This window comes from Penicillium antarcticum, assembly GCF_028974205.1.
Source record: "Penicillium antarcticum strain IBT 31339 chromosome Unknown utg000009l_segment0_segment0, whole genome shotgun sequence".
Lineage (NCBI taxonomy): Eukaryota > Fungi > Ascomycota > Eurotiomycetes > Eurotiales > Aspergillaceae > Penicillium > Penicillium antarcticum.
Genome location: NW_026695307.1, coordinates 4,609,867 through 4,628,996, shown reverse-complemented (window position 1 = coordinate 4,628,996; position 19,130 = coordinate 4,609,867). Strand labels below are relative to the sequence as shown.

Here is a 19,130-nt window from a genome sequence, read left to right as displayed (position 1 = left end):
AATTGGGGTAGAGGGTGACCCAATCTTTGATCAAACGATGGATGTCCTAAAGACGACTGCGCCTTTTCAGATGCACTGCGGTCCCTGGCAAGATCAGCTCGATCCTACTGTGCGAAGGCTTCTTTTGGGGTCTCCAAGTAGCCGCTCGCGAACTTTATGGGAGGAACTTTCAGAGTTACTAAGCTTGTTACTGCGGATGAAGCTGCTTCAAACTAAAAGAATACTTGGTCTCCATTTTGGCGAGTTTGGAGACCCAGCTTCTGCAAAGGAAACGGCGGAGGTAATTGTTGATGGACTCAGAGATGGTTCCACAGAGGATCATATATCATTGAAATACTATGAGAGACTACTCGAAGCCTTGGCATGTATTAGACTTTCTGGAATTCTGGCATAGCTAACCTTTTATAGCCGGATTTGCACGTTCAATTTCACCATTTCTGGGCAGTATTGTTTCAACCGCCCATGGAGAGTACTTTTAATGGCCCGAAGAACGAAGAGTCATAAGTAATAACAATGTCAAGTCTTCCCTTTATTCAATTAATATTTTAATGCATATCTAATGTAAAGTGTTTTGGTATCATACGCCAGGCATGCAAAAAAAGCAAACGCAGCAACAGTGTGATGCAAACAATAATAGACAAAATAATAATCGCTATTTCTTGTGTCCTCTGGTGCTTCAGTGCTTCAGCCTTTCTTCAACTCCTTCAAGATTTTGCTCCGCCCGAGAAGGAAGCATCGATGATTAGCCAAGTGTTGACATAGAAGGACGCTTTTCGCTCTGATCAGGTGTTTGATGATGGGTATCCTCCTCGGAGGTCTGCCCAGGGATCGCAAACTCAGCATCCCTCTCCGCTTCAGCCTTCCTCTTTTCCTCCTCGATCTCTTCTGGTTCTTTGGGGCGTTCCAAGCCTCTGTCACGGATGAATATACATGCCAGGAAACAGATACCAATAAGCGGGACCTGTAGGATGAAAACCGAATGAGAGGCCTTGCTGTAAGCGAGCAGAATTTGAGCCCATTCAGCGGCACTGAGATTTGATCTCGAAGGAAGCGAGTATGAGGATTCCGCCAGATATGAGAATTTTGCCGGTAAATTAGATCGAAGAGTCGCTTGAAGAAGAGCAGCGGATACAGCGAGACCACAAGCACCTCCCATGCAACGGAAAAAATTGCGATTCGCGATTACGACTGCTCTTTGGGATTTTGTGCAATGAGCTTGTAGAGCGACGAGAGTGGGTTGGAAGGTGAAGCCAATACCACTACCCATAATTGCCACGATTACTGCAATAACAGCCGGATGAGTGTGGGCACCGAATAAGAGCATGAGACCCGAGCCCCTATCAAAGTCTAAGGTTAGTATATAGACACCCGTGTGTTAAAATTGAACTACTTACAAAGTCCACAAGCCAAATCCAATCCAGATTATTTCACCATAGCGCTTCATGCGTGAAATGTATTGCCCAGAGGTGATAGAGAAAACAGATTGGGCTGCAACCATAGGACTAGTCAGGGCAGCAGAGACAATCGGTGACCAGCCACGGGCGTTCTGGTAGTATAGCGGGAGGTAGTAAAGGTTAGCTTGATAGACTGCGCCAAACAGGAAGCTTTGCAAAAAAATTGCAGAGACGACCTTGTTTTTGAAGAAAATAACTATCCAGAAGTTAGCGAGAATTTCTCCTATATCCGAGCTTGGAAGGCAAACAAACTTGGCAGCATAGGCAGTGTGGCCACTTTCCATTCAATAAGCAAGAAAGCGACAAAGGCACAGCCTCCAATCACCAGCATACTGATGACCATCGGTGAATCCCATGGAAAATATGATCCGCCTCCTGAAATGGGAATCAACAGGAAGATGATTCCGATTGAAGACGCCAGGATACCGAACCAATCGATACGGGCGATATTCTTGCGGAAGCTATCCTTATGCGCATTGTTAGGGATAAGGAAGTATCCCACAACAGCAGAACAAGCAGCCAACGGCGAGATCAGCCAGAAGAAGCCACGCCATGTTGAACGCATGATGAATGCTGCAGCTAAAAATGGTCCGATGATATTTCCGACACCGAGAGACGCACCCAGGATTCCCTGGTATTTGCCTCTCTTCTCTAATGTAACAATATCGGACACGATAATCATTGTCAAAGAGGTGACACCACCGCCGGCTACACCAGCCAAGCCTCGGAAGACGTAAAACATAGCTGGATTAACAGATAGGCCACAGAGGAGATCTGCAATACAGAGCAGCACCAGTGCGGAGATATACACAATCTTTCGACCGAAAATATCGGACAATCTTCCATAGAGAACAGTGAACATGGTATTCGCAATCAGCGAAGATGTTCCAGCCCATGAGATAGTATTCTCGGCATCAAGTTCGCGTGAAATTGTTGGTAATGTCACACTGATACCGTTCTGGTCCACCATGCAAATCAGTAATGAGATTGCCAGCCCCGTGAAAACAACCATAAGTTGTCCAAAGGGAAGAATGTTGGTCTGATCGTGTAAAGCCTTTTCAGCCTCTCGTTGTCGATTCATGGCTGGAGGTATGACAGCGCCAAGCTGGCCCACTGTGGATTTCTTAAAATGTTCGAGAAGCTTGGCTAATATCCATGAATTTCAAATGTGGCGCAGAAAGGTCCCTTGCAAAAGAATGTGAATCAAGAGGGCAATGGTTGGTATGTGTTGTGATGCATATATGCGGAATATTGTTTGACGAACCCCACGGCGGCAGAGTCTCATATAAGAGTCATTGGATTGATAATAAAAGTTTTTCCATAAAAGCAGGAATTAGTCCCTTTCGATTCATCGGCAACTGATTACTGGCTGTCGATTGGAGGTTGAGCGCCGCTGTGCGGGCGTTGCGTCGGATGCAGGTCCGACACGGTAAAAAGTCTTGTAGTCAGCTTCCATTCTGGCCCAATACTACACCGAAGAGCATGGATCCAGTGAAATGTCGGCTCAATTCCGCGTCATCTTTTCTTTGCGGTTGGTGAATCGTTTTTTCCCGGTGGATCCGCCACTCGGACTCCCGAACGGACCTCCGATGGCTGACTCAGTCACGGCCTGAGATACCGGATTGGGCGATTCTTGTGTTGATTGTCGGAGGATCCGATATCTAGAGCACTACGGAAACGTCAGTAATTGAGAATGTTGGTTAAATGCGCATTGAACAGAACTATCACTCAGACGGTGCCAAATTTTGCTCAAGCTCAATAGCACTCTAAATATCCTCCATTTCACCATTCACAGTAGTCCGATCTGGTCGAAGCCAAATCAAATCCTTGTAAGCTTGTTCTTTCTTATTCTGCTGGAGTAGCCAGCGCGGTGACTCGGGGATCACGAGTAAACTAGCGCTTAGAAATACAGGAATAATAAAGACCCAGCGGAATGAGGAATCTGTTCTTGCCATCTATCTTGGGAGTAATTATCGACGATTGTCCCGAGATGGAAGCCGAACGAGGTCCAGAATTGCAAGGTTCTTAGCCCAAGACCACGGTATCGAGCTGGTGAGATTTCCAATACTTCATCAGATAAATTTTGTAAAAGACTGTTTAGCATGGCTTACCATACTTGCGTGTATAGTTGAGACAATGTCATCAACAACTCATTCCCTAGACCGATCACTAGACGTCCTGCGTGGCCGGCTTTGTAATCAGTGGTCATCACAACAATAATGGCGACGCAGGCCAAAATGACAGCAATATGAAGACACACCTTGCGTTCCAGATAAGAGGTGAATAGCCCTAGAAGGAGCCAGTCGGCATGTTCATGTCCGACTACTTGGTCATAGATAATCTACCTGCCGAACATGATCTTACTAATGCACCCTGGGTTATAAGAGAAGATATCAATTGTTGACGCTCATGTGGAAAAATTCACCCGAGAGATGTATTTGGAGCGGGCTCGCTAACATTCTAGAGTGCAGACAGCAATTAGCATTCTCGAATTTATCCACAAAGAGATATCACAGAAAAAAAGGGAAAGGGACTGACCTGCAAGGACCCAACCATTGCTTGAAACCCAGCCCCGGATCAAGGTAAAATGAACTCTATATTGAAACAGAAACATCGATACAACGAACATGCCACCAACGACTTCCAATGAAGTCGAAATCCATTCTCTTGAGCTTCGCCCATGATGCGTCGCGTTAGTATCTCAGACCAAACAATTTGGACAGCGTCTTTCCTAGAAAAGTCCTAGATAATAGAGCAATATACAATGCGAAGGAATCAATGCGAACATTCAACAAAAACTGTGAAAAATCCCAAGCAAGTTGGCAGCACCTCTATTTGCATGATTTCAACAAGACCAATCCTCCCAGCCCATACCCTTCCCCTACATTAGTGTACACAATCTCCTCTGAAAATCATACATAATTCCAATGTACTCGTGCTTCCCGTGTTGACAATACCGCAATCCTATCAGGCTCATTCCCAAGCCCATTTGTCCGGAGATTCCATCATTCGGGGATTTTCAAATTGAACTGGTCTATCAGATTGACGTAATACGAGCGATAAAAGATGCAGTGAGATCGTCGGGATTGAGTAGCCTTTTGTTCGCTTGCGCGGGATCTTGCAGGGGTTTCGGCAGAGGTTATTGGTTTTTTGTATGTCGGCAATATCAGGGTGCAGGATTCAGGTGTTTTTCGTCTGTTTGGAGGTAATTGTTGGTTCACCGGCCCCGATCGTCGAGGGTATCGGTATGCATACTTGTAGCATGGGGTAGATGAAGTTATGATGATGGGCATTCTAGGTAGATGCTAGCTAGTGCTGCTCTAATGACTTAGTTGGTAGAAATATTCAAAGCAAATATAGGTTAAATTGAACTTGTGTGAAAGATTTTTCTCATTCAGTCTGGAGACAAAGAATGAGGTATCATATTGGAATAGCGATTTGCACTGTAGTAAAGACGCAGTACGGGTTAGGCGGGGGTGCATCGGCGGTTATACCAATCTTGCACTCCCACGAGGAACAAGACGCCGGTGCTTGAAGGGGTGTGTATGCACGCATGGAAGGATTCAGTGGCGGAAGATATTGAAATTCGACAAGCAATTATCCAATCCTAAAAAGCGAAATAGGTACCAAAAACATGGTAATTCAACGTGGCTCGTCGCGTTCGTTACGGTAGTAGCCCTGATATGATCCAGTCCTGGTTCATCTCTGATATTGCCTCTTCTCTGCAGAACGAAACTAGCATGTATAGTGACGTAGCGTTTTAAGCTGGCTAAAGATCCTGCAAGGGATTCGTCGAGAACCTCCTTCGGCCATGAAAGCGTCACTGCATCCTCAGAATCGGGTATCAACCATTGTATTGCAACCTGAATACCTCTTCATATTTGTAAAGACAGTTAATCAGACATTCCGATATTGATTATCGTGCATTATCTTGCATAGCGAAGAATAAGTCAGCTGGCCCTGTCAACCTGGGCTGCAATATAGCAAGATAGAATTCTCATCATCCGCATCTCCCGATCTTGTTCACGTCATTTCACCTTACACGTTTCGCCTTTGGCATCCTACTCTGTATATGATGGTTAGGTGTGCGCCGGTCCAATGGGAACTCCTAGGCCACCAGCAGCCCAGGCATTCTGCATAGTCGGTGTAGTAGCGGCGTTGACATTATACCCTGCATCTTCACCGACTGTGTTGTTATTATTACCTACTCCGTTCTGGGGAGCTGGCACAGGATGTCGCGTGACGTGACTGGGTGTTGGTACAGCGTGGTGAGGCATATAGTTGGCACCAGTAACGTTGCCCTGATTTGGGAAGAAGCTTTGATTGAGGGACCCGCACGTCGTGCAGGTAAACTCAATTTTGAAGTTCGTAAGAATCATCTGGGGGATTCCCGTGTGGTCATTACGCTGGGTGTAGGGCTGGTCTTTCGGTTGTCCCGCTACTGCTACTGGCATGGAGGCAGTGGTTTGGTATTCGGCTCCTGGCTGTGAGAGATCCAGCGGGTGTGTATTTTGGCGGAGTAACGACGGGTTGGGCATATGAGGATGTTGCACCTGGGGTGGAGCTGGCAGAGCTTGTTGGCCAGACGGTGGAGCAGGTAAGCTATTGCTTGGGCCTTCATTCGGTTGAATGTGTTCATCATCCATCAGTGAAGGGAGATTATCTGGGAGCCACCGATTCTCAGACATCTCCCTGAGGGCTTGTGCCACTTCGCCTTGAGATTCCGACGGAGATTGCTCCGGCGACTGCTGTTCTCCAGCACTCATGTCAAGATCAAGCGACTGCTCACCCTGGCTATCTGTATGGCGTGGCTGAAGCTTGGTGAGTGTTCGCTGTGCCTGGCGCATCGAGATGTCATATCCATGGTAGCGTTTCACAGCGTCCACGACATCTTGAGCCTTGATCTTCGATTTCATGTCGAACAACTTAGGGATCTCACTCAGTAAGAACCGCACGTGAGAAGCTTCAGAGCGAGCAGGTGTAGCCGAAGGAGACTCTGCACCGCGAGGACAGCTATGGCTATCCTGGAGACTGGTGATGTAGGTCGCGTTCTTGTTGGAACGACAAACAACCCGGAAGAAGCAATTGGCCGATGATCGACAACCGATGACCACGCTCTTCTTGTTGCTTCTAGATACACGAAGCTCCCAGTGTTGTCTGACAGATATGCTCCGTATCACTGTTTTGAACTCCTCCAGCGAGGAGAAGCGCTGGCCCACATGGAGCCCCGAGTGGATATCAGTCATAGTGAGGCAGTAGCAAGTATAGAAGACGCAGATAAGGCAACTGGTACCGCAGTCGCAGACTGAGCGACAAGACCCATTAGGTCACGCGCTGGGTGTAGCTTCGGTCGAGCTCAACACCGTGGAAGGTGAAATGCGGAGAACGGCGTGATCCCAAGCAAGCACCCGATCAATCTGCGAATTCGCGCTTTGAGCATCAGCCAGCCGTTGAGGGCCCGTAGACAAGACCAAATGAACCAAACTATAAAACAATAAAACAATTGCTGAGGTACTGAAAGTCGATTGTTGGCAACCGCAAACCCTTAGATCAATAAAGGCGGAGTCAAAAAGTGCCAGACCGCTCGCCTTCATTTTTCATCCTCCTCCGCGATCGACACTTGAAGCCGCGCAGAACAACTGCGGTTTTGATACTTTCTGAAATTTCCATCGTGAGCTTCGTGGGATCACATATCACAATTCAATCACCAAAATGGCTTCCTACGGCCTTCTGGGCCAGCCAGAAGAAGGTCAGTCTCCTCCAACTTGTCCTCCCAGCTCAAAGCTAACATTCCCGATCGCAGATGCCCTCCACAAGTCGCGCCTCTTGAACGTTGAAGAAAAGCCATTCAAGCGCATCTCAAAGCGCCTTCTAAACCCCGAATCCCTCATCGTAACGCAAGCCTTGCTCCCTCTCACTCCTCCTCCCGAAGACGCCGACGCCGACGCCGACACGAATATCGAAATAGAGAAACAGAAAAAGCTCAATGAATGGCGCCATTTTCGCGAGGATGTATCGCTTGACTTCGCCGCCTTTGAAGGCAGCATTGCGCGCGTCCAGTTCCTCTTAACCAGCAACGAGCAAGAACGCGAGCGCTATGCCACAGAACGAGTCCAGATCCTATCGACAATGCAATCTGTCCGGGACAGCACTGCCGATCTCCGAAGCCAGCTCGAAGAGGCACAGCGACTCCTCTCTCTGCGGAAGACCTACGATGAGCTAGCGGATAAGATTACAAGTAACCGCCTGCTCAAGCCGCGCGAAGACCAGCAGTCGAACCTTCAGAAGTTGCGGACGGAGATCGCAGATCTGGAGAACGAGAGCAAGGTCTACGCCAAGACATGGGCTGAGCGGCGCGAGCAGTTCGGCCGCATTGTCGAAGAGGGCATGCAGCTCCGTCGTCTGATCCGCGATGAGAAGGAAGAGGTTGAGCGGCGGGAAGGGATGCAGGAGGGTGAGGATAATGACGAGGGCGATCTTATATCTAAGGGCAAGGCCAGCAATGCGAACACACCTGGTCCGGACAGCGATGTCTTGACTCCGTCGCAGAATAGCCAGGATGAAAGTGGTCTGTTATCTGCGCTGCAGGCTGATAAGAATTCTGGTACTACGGGTGCCGCGTCGCCTCTGCGACAGGTCATCAGTGCGCAGGGCGATGGTGCAGATGATATCAACATGATGGATGAAGGTGAGGTTTCTGCTGACTCTGAGGGGCAATTTTCCGAACTCGAGGAGGGGGAGGAACTCCCTGATGATATGTACAATGAGAAGATGGATACCACTTAGTGCATTTTGCTCTGCATACACATTACTAGCAAGGAGTTTGGGCCGGGGCGTTGGACATGGTCTTAATTTACATTCATTGATATTTTAAAGCTTTCATCTGGGTATTTGTTTTGATAGTTCGTGTAGGCATATCTCTTAGGAGATCTCTCGCTCAGCGACCTTAGCTTGCGCAATGGCTTCTTTGGCGGCGGTGATGTGCTCGACGTTACTGTCCATGCCCTTCTTGCCTTCCTCGGTCTATAGAACGATTAAAAGGTGCCAGAGGGTAGCAGTCAGTCTACTTACGATCAGAGCTTGCAGGTTAGACACAGTCTGGACAATCTGCTGCTTCAAGCTAGGCAAAACCTTCCTAGTTTCCTCGATTGCGGCATGCTGGATGGATGTTAGCAGAAATATTCAATTGACATGGGCAATAACAGTCAAACCAATAAAAGATCTGGGAAAAGTACATACCTCTTGCTTAAGAGTATATTCACGGTTCTCATCATCGCCACCAGTCTCGGCCTCGAGCTTCTTGACACGCTCAGTCTGTTGCTGGAGCTCCTTGTGGTAGGAGGCCTCCTCCTTGACCAGGCGGATCACGGAGGAGGTGACAATCTCTAGCTGTGAGCGAGGGGCCATTTTGAATATTTGAACCGAATTGGAGATACAGCAGATGTCTGATATGCCCCTCAATGATGCTATGGGGGGTAATGTTTGTGTTGTTTGGTCGGGTGCACGTGAGAGCTAAAGTGCTAGCACGATTGGATAATAACTAATCAAAATGATTATTTTTAAGGTCTGTGAATGGCCAGCTTGGAAGCTCACTTTTTATTTGACCAATCAATGTCGATTATGTCACTCAAGTAGCCGAACGATCGATCTAAGGGGTTTTATCCTACTATCAATCAACTGACGCAGTTGTATTGAAACTAGATAGTAGGATACATATTGTATAACAGATCAGATGGATATAAAATCAATACTGTAGAGACAAGAGAACATGGACAGGAGAGACGACCAATAAGCACCCACCTAGGGATCATCCGCTATAAAGACTGCGGGCCGTCCTCACTTTCGCATCTTCACATCTTCACATATTCACTTCATATACTTCCATTTGTTGCAATTTTGTCTCATTTGCATTCATTCTGATACGCTGTTTCCTATGCCGCCCTTGCTGCATCGCTCATTTCGGTCGAGTCCTCTTCCGTCATAAGCAATGCCAGCCCGATCTCTCCTCCGCCTAGCTACGGCCATGGCAATTCGTCATGTTAAAGGTATGTTCTTACAAATAAATTCCAAAGAAAATCTCATGCACATCTTGGGCGCACTTGGTCCGACCTCAGATGTGGCGATGGATGCCACTGTTTGTGCTTAGTTGTCGTTGCCCAAGTCATTTCCGTCGCATTTTAGGCGGACTTTCATAATGAAGCAATAATTTGCTAACCCTCTTCACTTATGGTCCATTTAGTTCTCGATAATTTGGGCAGTCTTCCTTATGCCCTCGCACGTCCTATCCTCCTCAAAGTCGACAACCCCCAAAAACTAGTAGGTCATATTCCCCTGCTCTGTCGCGCAACGTTTGCCAACACTTTCTTTGTCTCTTAGCATGCCCTCGAACTTGCCTCCCCCCAGTTTGCAGACCACGACAAGGAACTATGGATCGAATTTATAAAGCGCGATATCCCCAGCTGGGACCAATACGAACTACCTGAAGAATCCAATGATTGGTATCAGGTGTACTGCGATCTCGGCGAACAAGTCGAGCGATCTCTCGAGGCCGATGCTGAGAAAATGAAGATGGCTCTCGATGGCATCACCAACCAGCGCGCCCGTCTCACCCCCAAGATCCTCCCCCAAGGCAAAAGCGCGCACATGGCCGGAGCACGACCCAGCACAAAACAACGCTATGCATCCTGGGACCGCAAGATGGGTGGCATCAAGCCCGTCCACGATCCCACAAGCTGGATTTTCAATGCTCCAAGTCTTCCAAGAGAAGGAGGAGTCTCCAAGAAGAAGAGCATCTTTGCACCACAGAAGCGCAATAGCGCGCTGTCTGTCCCCAGCAAACAACTCAACAGCCGAGCTTCACAAGTCACCCGTGCCCCCCAATCCCTAGTTGAAGACCACCGTCGCCCCGAGCCCACACCGGCAGCCAAGATGAAAAGCAACCCTGCCATGATTGGATCCCGCCAACCTTCCGCTGCACCCATTAAGCAACCCTTGCTGCCAGTCCGAGGGGTCAGAGAGGACCGACTACGGGCCTTGACTTCAGGCAAATCAGTCCCGCCGTCCGCTGGCAAAAAGGCACCGGCGGCGAAGTCTGATCTCAAGCGCCCTGCCTCTCCTCCGTCTGTCAGCAAGGCACCCACCTCTTCTCACGACTCTTCCTCCTCCCGCCCGTTATCATCCGGGTCTCCTGCTCCTCGTCCGACCGTCATGCGCCGGCGCCAAGAGCCGAGTATATTTATGCCGGCGAAACGAAAGCGCGTGTCTTGATATAAGGATCATAAGACCTCCTTTCTTGTCTCATTTATTTTTGTATGCTCTCTTTTTTCTTTTGATGCTTTTTATATTGGTGCGCAGGCGTGCCTTCATATATATTTTTTTGCATTTGTTTGGCGCTAGGTGATATACATTTTTATATGGGAGTGTGGGAGTTCGGGCTATTGGTTCTTATATCTCGAAGTCGGATGGTTCTCACTCGAATATTATATCGACGATTAGTTTGTCTAATTTTATTCTCGCTTCTTTTACTTTCTTTCTTTTGTAGTCTGTCATTGACTCAAGGGTCCTTGTCTTTTGGCTGTAAAGCTATTAAAATAAAGGGCTCAGCGTGTCCTCTGTCTAGACCTGGCTTTTTAGGCCTTTCTTCTTCTTTTATCACTACTCTATCTCTCTTTATCTTCTTGCCGCTATCAACCCCTGGTTCATGTATTCTTTTCATTCGCCTCTCTTGCGGTCTATAGAAGAGGTGTGTCCCTTTCTCATATATCTTCTTCTTACCACTGTCAAACCCAGTCTGCGACCACCAAGAGGAATGGAAGCATTGCTAAGTGGTCTGCCACAACCTTGACAACAACGGAATCCTCGGTGAGATAAGGTGGGCCTCAGCATCAAGGAAAGGAAGAATCGCCGGCTGTATGAACAAGATCCGGCACATGGAGTGTACTGCGAGCTGGAGCGCGGGACTATCTCCCACTCGAGTCTCTGAATGTACGGGCAGGAACTGAGTACTTCAAAAAGTTCTACACAGATGATTGTGGAAGCCTCATCGCGACTTATGTTCAAAAGCTCCGGGCAAAAGATGTGGGCGATCGTAGAGATCTGTCTGGGGAAAGATGCGTTCGAGCTTTCAAAGAGCGCCATCCTGAAGGCTCTTCATCTATGGGGAAAGTTCGAAGAGGTTACAGGTGGTGGGTGATAAGGGATCAAACCTCTGTCAAGAGGTTCGTCATCCAAGCATATCATCCTGCGTCTTTCCCCAGGTGGCTGAGAAAAATGGATCCAACGCAGAGGAATCCATCAGAATACCTAGCTAGCTGAGAAGATATCATCTTTCACATCCCATTCCTTGCTTGCAGTAAAGGTGGACATCTTGTCGTTTCCAAAGATGTTCCACTACACTCTTGGATAGTTAGCCCACCTTGTCATATATTCTATCTCAGAGTTGCAGGCCAGTTCCCATCGGGTATCTGCTCTACACTGGCGTCAACATGAATCGCAAGTGGAATGGAAAGCTTGAACTTAGTTTGGATGGCAGGAATTTCCAACCCAAGATGTCATCACATAGCAAATAATGCTAGTCAACAAGCAAACCTATCTTGGGCGCCTAGTATGCATCCTATCACAGTTCAGGGCAAGCTTCAACACCCCATCTGTCCATAATGTCAATGACAATCCCCATCCAGGGCTTCAACTGTAATGCACAAGTATTCCTCAACGTAATCTCATTGCTGTAACAAAGTATGGTATCTAAAAACGCAGGACGATTCAAAGGGATCCTCCACGGAGGGCAAGCACGAGATGGAGCGTGGCACCGCCCTCGAGGTTGTATTCTGCTGCTGTCTTGTCGTCGGCCCTATAGATAGATAACGATTAGATACTTTTCTTCCAACAGAGAAATCAGAACGAAGTTTGGAGAACATGCTTCACTCTCCAGATACATGTCTTACATTTGCTTTCCGCCAAAGATAAGTCGTTGCTGGACAGGGGGGATACCCTCGCGCTCCTCAACACGCTCCTTTATCCGGGAGACCTAGATAAACCGTTCATGTCAGTATGAATGCAATAGCAGGCGAATGTGTAGGTATTTATTTATAGTTCGACCGAGTCGCGAATAAGGACAGCGGCCGTGCGGGGGAAGCCGAAAGGCGTTCAGGTAAAGAGGTAGCGTACCTTGTAGTCAGGCTCAATGTCGAGATCGATCTCCTTGCCGGTGAGTGTGCGGACCCTATGGACGTGAAATGTTAGCGTGGTTCTTTGTGCTGGTCTTTGCGATGATCTTTGTGTTGGGGTCATGCGATGACGCATTGGGCATAGGGTCTTGTCGGAGCTAGGCAACGTACTTGATCAACATTGTGGAAGACTGTGCGGTTTTGCGATTTGAAGAGGAAATGTAGAGCGGTGAAGTTGGTTTCAGTTGGAGATATGGGCGAGCTGGTGAGTTCGGAGTGAAGATGTGAGTCGGCGGGGGTTGGTGGGGCTTGTGGCCTTGTGGCCTGATTGTGTCGGAGCTTCACAATGTTGTTCGCGTGCAAATTGATTTTTAAGGTGTAATTATCCTATCTGGCATATGCAGTTAGGTCAATATATCATGGCTATAAGTAAAGCTCTGGTCCTAGTAGTAATAGTTCCGAAGCCTATGTTTGCACAACAGCTTGCCCGGATTCCAGCAATATATATACTGACACGCGCTACTAACTTTCACTAAAAATCTGGACTACACAAACAGAAAACAAAACGGCATGGCGAAAATGAGAGACAGTGACTCCTAATGTCTTCCTTTTATTTTATCCTGACTAAAAACAATGACTATACTGATTTGCTACTCTGTATACTTCGACCGCTCGGTTCTCGCCTGCGGTGTGACTTTTCTACCCCGACTACCCCGCTGAAACAGTTCAACACTCAAATCAAATTGAAAAGATGAACACTCAATCGGTGCCAGTTGCACCTCCAAATCCGTTCCAGGGCTTAATCGATCATCGCAATAACGATCCAGTAAGAATGAGTCTCTCCCAACAAGAAGCACTGACCAACCAAACAGCATCAATTGCAAATTGCCTATACCATCCATAGATCAAACAGGAATCGCGTGTTTCGAAACCAGCTCTTGCAAGGCGATTTCCGTGACTGGAAAGACGACGTTATCCTTAGCCAGGTACTTGAGGCAGAGAAAGGATCAACAGGCTTCCTCGATCCAAGGCACAATATTGCCTTCTGGGCACGACCCCCACAGCATATTAGAGACTTGGTCTACAATATCCAACAGGAGATTGCTCCTTTAGCAGGACCTGGTAATGGTAATCTACAACCCCACATAGACAGCATGCTGACTACCTTCAGGTCTCTGGCTCGTCCCACAAGACTATCTACACATGACCACACTCGAAATCAGATCTGAACTGACAGGACCCGAAGTCAATGAGATCTGCTCTTCTCTTGAGCAGAGCGGGTCTCTCCAAGAGCTGATAAACTACACCCTTACCCACCGGGCCCGGCTAGTCAAGCCAATAGTCAACATTGATTCTTCTGCTATTGCCTTGAGCTTTCTTCCTGCAGCTGGAGAGGAAGACACTAGTCCATATAGTGGGAAAGATGATCTATTCACGTACCACCACCTGCGACGTGATCTCTACGATATCGTGACTCGTTCTGGCTGTCCAATCGCAGCTCGCTATACGCTTCCATCTGCGCACATCACTATTGCTCGTTTTGTTCAGCCTGATGGATCTGAGGCGGATCTTAGGGCAACTGGAAAATATGCCGCAAACCTTGTTTCCAAGGTTGACGACATCAATGAGAAGCTTGACTCGAGTGAAAGAACGGTCAAAGGAGAATGGGTGATTGGACACGAGAAGGGGTTGGAGTTGATGAAAGGTCGGACGTGGTTTGGAAAAGGGGACAGTGTGGCACTTGGAAAGGGCTTCTCATAGAAAGACATACATATAGACATAGAAACAGCTACAATAATCAGAGCACTTCAATCACATTGAAAATGATGTCAAATCTGCCTCAGGCAACAAGGGCCTGATGACTCATCCACACTTGGCGATTTACCCAAAGCGGTTAGCGCCATCCCGATAGGGCCTAAGCGAGCACAATCCCACAACCCAACAATCGATCTTGCTCTCCTCCGACAAGCGACAATCCAACGACCACCACCCAGCTATCCGGCCAAGTCAGTCAAAATGGTAAGGATACCCTTTGGGTAATGTCATATTCTGTTCCGAAGTCCTTCGAAGTTCCCACCGGAGATATTGTGCGTGATCCAACTGTGCGGTCCAAATGTGCGGCCAAGCTCGAAATCGTCAAAACCACCGACCGTCGCGAAGTGCTACACCACCCACAATCCAGACGTCTGCTTTTTACCGGAATTCTGCAGAATGATCGAGGAAGTCGACATTGAAATGAACAGGGGCGAAACCCCGAAACCACATTTCGTGATGGGACTGGGGGATCCCAAAGCCGATGGAAATGGTGCACAACCTGATTCTTCGAATTTTTGCCTGCCCACTACCTCCGCTCTACGATAAATACACGACTTGATCAGAACGACCAATATCTCCGCGACCGCAATTTCGAACCGGACTTCGAAGGAACCTGACATTTTCATTCGCACAATCATAAAACAAACGCTCATGACATCTCCGTACAGGTCAACATCCCCAAAACCCGCCGGACGTACTGCAAGTCCAAGGACTGCCACAAGCACACCCAGCACAAGGTCACCCAGTACAAGGCTGGCAAGGTACGTGCCCTCATCACAGCAACCGACACCCACGAGTCAATATGCTGATTCGAATATTTGAAAATAGGCCTCCCTCTTCGCTCAGGGTAAGCGCCGTTACGACCGGAAGCAGAGTGGTTACGGTGGTCAGACCAAGCCCGTCTTCCACAAGAAGGCCAAGACCACCAAGAAGGTTGTCCTCCGTCTTGAGTGCACTTCCTGCAAGACCAAGAAGCAGCTCGCCCTCAAGCGTTGCAAGCACTTCGAGCTGGGGTATGTTGATTCACACGATCTGGACTGGTTGTTCAATGCTGACATGACTCTTTTCTACAGTGGTGACAAGAAGACCAAGGGTGCTGCCCTCGTTTTCTAAGTGCGATTTCCTTGTTCGGCTTCTGGGTTTCCTGCATTGCACAACGTGTTCCGCTGTTGCGGAGCATCTATGACATTGGCAATGGAAAAATGAAATAGGAATTCAACTATTCAAAAACACCATCTATGACTACCGGATACGAGTCTATTGAATGATTATCTGTTTCTCTGTAGAGCTAGCTGCCTCTGGCTGCACGTAGTCTTAACTTGTTCGTATCGCATGCCTCATGTTAGGTCTTGACGTACCCGCTAGAGTTCTCTATCCTAGCGCCCTGCCATGTGTGTTGTCTAGCCCTCAAGTTTCACAGCTCCTGATGGGGGCGGGCTCACTGCCGGTGGAATTGAATGTGTTGCTCCCTTTACATCACTCATTCAACTGGAATCTTCCCTTTGAGATCCTCAACATCCAGGGTCCATATAGACGGCCCGTCACGCGCGCCTTCTTGGTTTCTACATCACCTCATCAATGAGTCCTACCTACACAGCATACAGATACGAGTTCTGCTCCGACTGTAACCCAAAATCAAGTCCAATGCCCACTCAACAGGCGGACAATCTGCAGTAACACTCCACCAACGACATGCCAACAATCTGTCCAACAGATCAAAATCTGTAATACTCATCGGTGTCCCTCCGATCTTTACAATCTTGGTTCTAGAGCGCCACCAAGCAGCACTTCGCTTGCAAAACTCAGAATCTCATCATGGCTTAAGCCAAGATACACCGACAAAAAGAAACAATCAATGACCAGTACAGATTCCAGTCGGACAGAGCAACACCGAAGGGCGAGATAAGTGTGGCTGGAATCCTCACGAGTCAGAGTGGCAAACTTCACAATTCAACACACCAACGATTGGACGGGAATGAAACAGAATCCCCTATCAAACGCCCATTCCGTAGATCCAGCCCCCGCATTCCGGGGGATACGAACAAATCCCCCCTCTGAAAAGACAATGTTACAAGGCTAAAAGGCTTTTAACCATCAATCAAATGACTCGAGACAGTGGAGTGGAGACTGGTATACTGAATTTACTGTCTTCCCAACTAGTCTTCCCCGCTTCCCCAGATCAGATCATTTCCTCTCGGGTCTTCTCCGACCTTGTCTTTACACCGTGTTGCGCTCGCAGACGCGCCCTTTCCTCGGCTCATCGGACGTACCCCGGTGTACGCTCTGATCAGACCATTTCTGGGGTAGATCCTGGGATTCTATAAGCTTTGGTCTTGCTGCTGTTTTTTGAGATTACTGCTACTTTCATCTTCACTTTGATTGCATTGGAAGGTAAAGGATTTCATCCTTTATTTTGACCGAGATGGCTATGTGGTATGCGCTTGGCATTGCGTTCTTCGCGGCCATCGGTACTTTCCTGTTTGTATGTTCTCTTTCTTTTTCTTGTTCTTTCATTGGGAGTTGATGTTGACGTGTGAGATAGGGCTTTGATACTGGCATTGCCACGACAAGTAAGTCCTAACCACTATTTACCCAAGACTCAAACTAATACATCCAAAGCGATCGCCCACCAAAGCTGGATTGATTACATGCAAGAGCCCTCAAAAGGTTTAACAGGAGCTGTATGTTCAACCACTCCACAGATATCATTTCCCCAATCCTAAGATGTATCTAGGTTGTCGCAGTCTACATTGCCGGCGAAGCTTGCGGAGCCCTAACACAAACCTTCATCGGCGACAAACTCGGCCGAATCCGCTTCATGCAACTAATGTGCATAATCGTCACAATAGGCACAGTGATCCAAACAGCCTCAGTGAATATCGGCATGTTCCTCGCCGGTCGCGTGCTAGCCGGCTACGCCGTCGGCGGTCTAGTAGCCACAGTCCCAATCTACCTAAGCGAGATCTCCGACCCGCGCTACCGCGGCTTGATCGGTGGGATTTCGGGCTGTGGCATTTCCTTTGGAACGATGATGTCTAACTGGGTTGGCTATGCTTGTAGTTATGCGCCTTATGGGCCTGTGCAGTGGCGGCTTCCGCTTGGGATTCAGATTCCTTGGGGGATTATTATGTTTATTGGGCTTGCTACTTTTATGCCTAATTCGCCGAGACAGTTGATTCGTGTTGGGAAGATTGACCTTGCTAGGTCTGAGTTTGCGAGGATTCGACGGGGTTTGGTGTTGGTTGAGATGGAGGAGGAGTTCGGATTGATGAAGGCCCAGATTGAGTATGAGATGGAGAGGGAGATTACTTCTTATCGGGAGATCTTTAAATTGTTTAGGCATCGGGTTCTTGTGTGGGTGTTCCTTTTGTTGGGGTTCGGTTCTTGGATTTGGGGGCTAACTTGGTGTATAGGTCTATTGCTGTGCAGACTATGACCAGTCTGACTGGTGTCAATGTCATTCAGTATTATCAGAGTGAGTGCCCAGAGTCTGGGGATTGGATGTCTATTTAATGGGTACTAATATCCACCTCTTGTCAGCTATCCTATACAAAGGTCTCGGCATTGGATCCCATACCATCCTCGCTCTAGCCGCAATCTACGGCACCGTCGCCTTCATCTCCAACTCGCTTACAACTAAATATATGACTGACCAGTGGGGTCGCCGAAAGTACGTATGCCCTTTTGATCAAATCTGGAGTGGATACTAATAGCCTGAAGGATGCTTATCGCCGGATTGGCCGGTATTGTCTTGATCGAAATCTACGCTGCTGTGATGCAGAGAGAATTCCAGCACACGGATAACCGTGTTGGAAAAGGATTCGCCATCCTTGGAATCTACCTTTTCGTGGTTTGCTACTGTAAGTACACTCACTGAATTTGGTTTTACGTGCGATTGTTGCTCACAAGATTATTAGACGGCATGCTTAACAGTACCACTTGGCTCTATGGTGCCGAAGTCCTCCCCATTGCTCTACGAAGCAAGGTCATGGGCATTGCAGCAGCATCACATTTTATTGTGAATGTTGGAGGTATGTCATCTATCCGTAGAAACCCGTGCATGGGAAGAATGACTGCTAACACATCACCCGAATCAGTCACCGAGGCAGGACCCAGTGCGTTTGCCAACATCGGCGAGAATTACTACTATGTCTTCGTGGCTTGTTCTTCTTTCTTCCTAGTGATCGCCTATTTCTTCTTCCCGTATGTCATTGGTGCAATTCCATTTGCCAAGAACAGCGCTAATCCAATATCCACAGGGAAACCAAGCAAAAGACCCTCGAAGAAGTGGCAGCAGCATTCGGCGACCGTGTCGTCGATCAAGATGACAGCCCCAAACGTGCAGCTAGCGTAGTCGGCGACGCACAGCATGTGGAATCTACACAGGTAGTCTAGACAGTCTCGTTTTAGACTTTACCCTATTCACATAGGTCCCAGTGGGGACGAACATTTTACAGTTTACCTCCCAACATCAGTTTTAGTTTCAGAGACCAAATATCCACTAGAGTCGTAAACTGGGGTAGCATTGGAAAACACTTCCGAAGAATCTACGGTATAGTATGTCAGTGTGCATATTCAAATCCATGGATCCAAATCCCTTGCATGCATAACAGAACTCAATAATAGGACACATTCCCCTTGAAAAGGCATCCCCCACATATGCACTATACAACGGATATGCTTCCAGGGGGAAGTC

At 48.0% G+C, this 19,130-nt stretch overlaps 7 protein-coding genes across 7 annotated transcripts; 4 read left to right on the top strand and 3 right to left on the bottom strand.

Moving 5' to 3' along the window:
- Positions 1-742: 742 nt before the first annotated feature.
- On the bottom strand, positions 743-2,535 carry N7508_010090 (putative MFS transporter; the record flags this gene model as incomplete). The annotated part of the gene is made up of 3 exons (XM_058468150.1): positions 743-1,337; positions 1,395-1,650; positions 1,707-2,535. The coding sequence occupies 3 exons, from the start codon at positions 2,533-2,535 to the stop codon at positions 743-745; spliced, it is 1,680 nt and encodes a 559-aa protein (XP_058315996.1).
- Positions 2,536-5,533: 2,998 nt separating this feature from the next.
- Positions 5,534-6,700, bottom strand: N7508_010089 (uncharacterized protein; the record flags this gene model as incomplete). Its single annotated transcript, XM_058468149.1, has 1 exon — positions 5,534-6,700. The coding sequence occupies one exon, from the start codon at positions 6,698-6,700 to the stop codon at positions 5,534-5,536; it is 1,167 nt and encodes a 388-aa protein (XP_058315995.1).
- A 466-nt stretch (positions 6,701-7,166) lies between these two features.
- N7508_010088 (uncharacterized protein) lies at positions 7,167-8,240 on the top strand (the record flags this gene model as incomplete). Its single annotated transcript, XM_058468148.1, has 1 exon — positions 7,167-8,240. One exon carries the CDS (start codon positions 7,167-7,169, stop codon positions 8,238-8,240), a length of 1,074 nt encoding a protein of 357 aa, XP_058315994.1.
- A 135-nt stretch (positions 8,241-8,375) lies between these two features.
- On the bottom strand, positions 8,376-8,861 carry N7508_010087 (putative tubulin-specific chaperone Rbl2; the record flags this gene model as incomplete). Its single annotated transcript, XM_058468147.1, has 3 exons — positions 8,376-8,477; positions 8,526-8,612; positions 8,694-8,861. The coding sequence occupies 3 exons, from the start codon at positions 8,859-8,861 to the stop codon at positions 8,376-8,378; spliced, it is 357 nt and encodes a 118-aa protein (XP_058315993.1).
- A 580-nt stretch (positions 8,862-9,441) lies between these two features.
- Positions 9,442-10,721, top strand: N7508_010086 (elongin A domain-containing protein; the record flags this gene model as incomplete). The annotated part of the gene is made up of 3 exons (XM_058468146.1): positions 9,442-9,499; positions 9,694-9,770; positions 9,831-10,721. The coding sequence occupies 3 exons, from the start codon at positions 9,442-9,444 to the stop codon at positions 10,719-10,721; spliced, it is 1,026 nt and encodes a 341-aa protein (XP_058315992.1).
- A 2,649-nt stretch (positions 10,722-13,370) lies between these two features.
- On the top strand, positions 13,371-15,715 carry N7508_010085 (60S ribosomal eL42 domain-containing protein; the record flags this gene model as incomplete). The annotated part of the gene is made up of 7 exons (XM_058468145.1): positions 13,371-13,445; positions 13,492-13,741; positions 13,791-14,334; positions 14,464-14,638; positions 15,103-15,195; positions 15,263-15,447; positions 15,508-15,715. The coding sequence occupies 7 exons, from the start codon at positions 13,371-13,373 to the stop codon at positions 15,545-15,547; spliced, it is 1,362 nt and encodes a 453-aa protein (XP_058315991.1). The 3' UTR covers positions 15,548-15,715.
- A 1,141-nt stretch (positions 15,716-16,856) lies between these two features.
- On the top strand, positions 16,857-18,829 carry hxt8 (uncharacterized protein; the record flags this gene model as incomplete). The annotated part of the gene is made up of 10 exons (XM_058468144.1): positions 16,857-16,916; positions 16,977-17,004; positions 17,054-17,115; positions 17,169-17,788; positions 17,848-17,909; positions 17,975-18,104; positions 18,155-18,294; positions 18,352-18,465; positions 18,532-18,637; positions 18,694-18,829. 10 exons carry the CDS (start codon positions 16,857-16,859, stop codon positions 18,827-18,829), a joined length of 1,458 nt encoding a protein of 485 aa, XP_058315990.1.
- Positions 18,830-19,130: the final 301 nt, after the last annotated feature.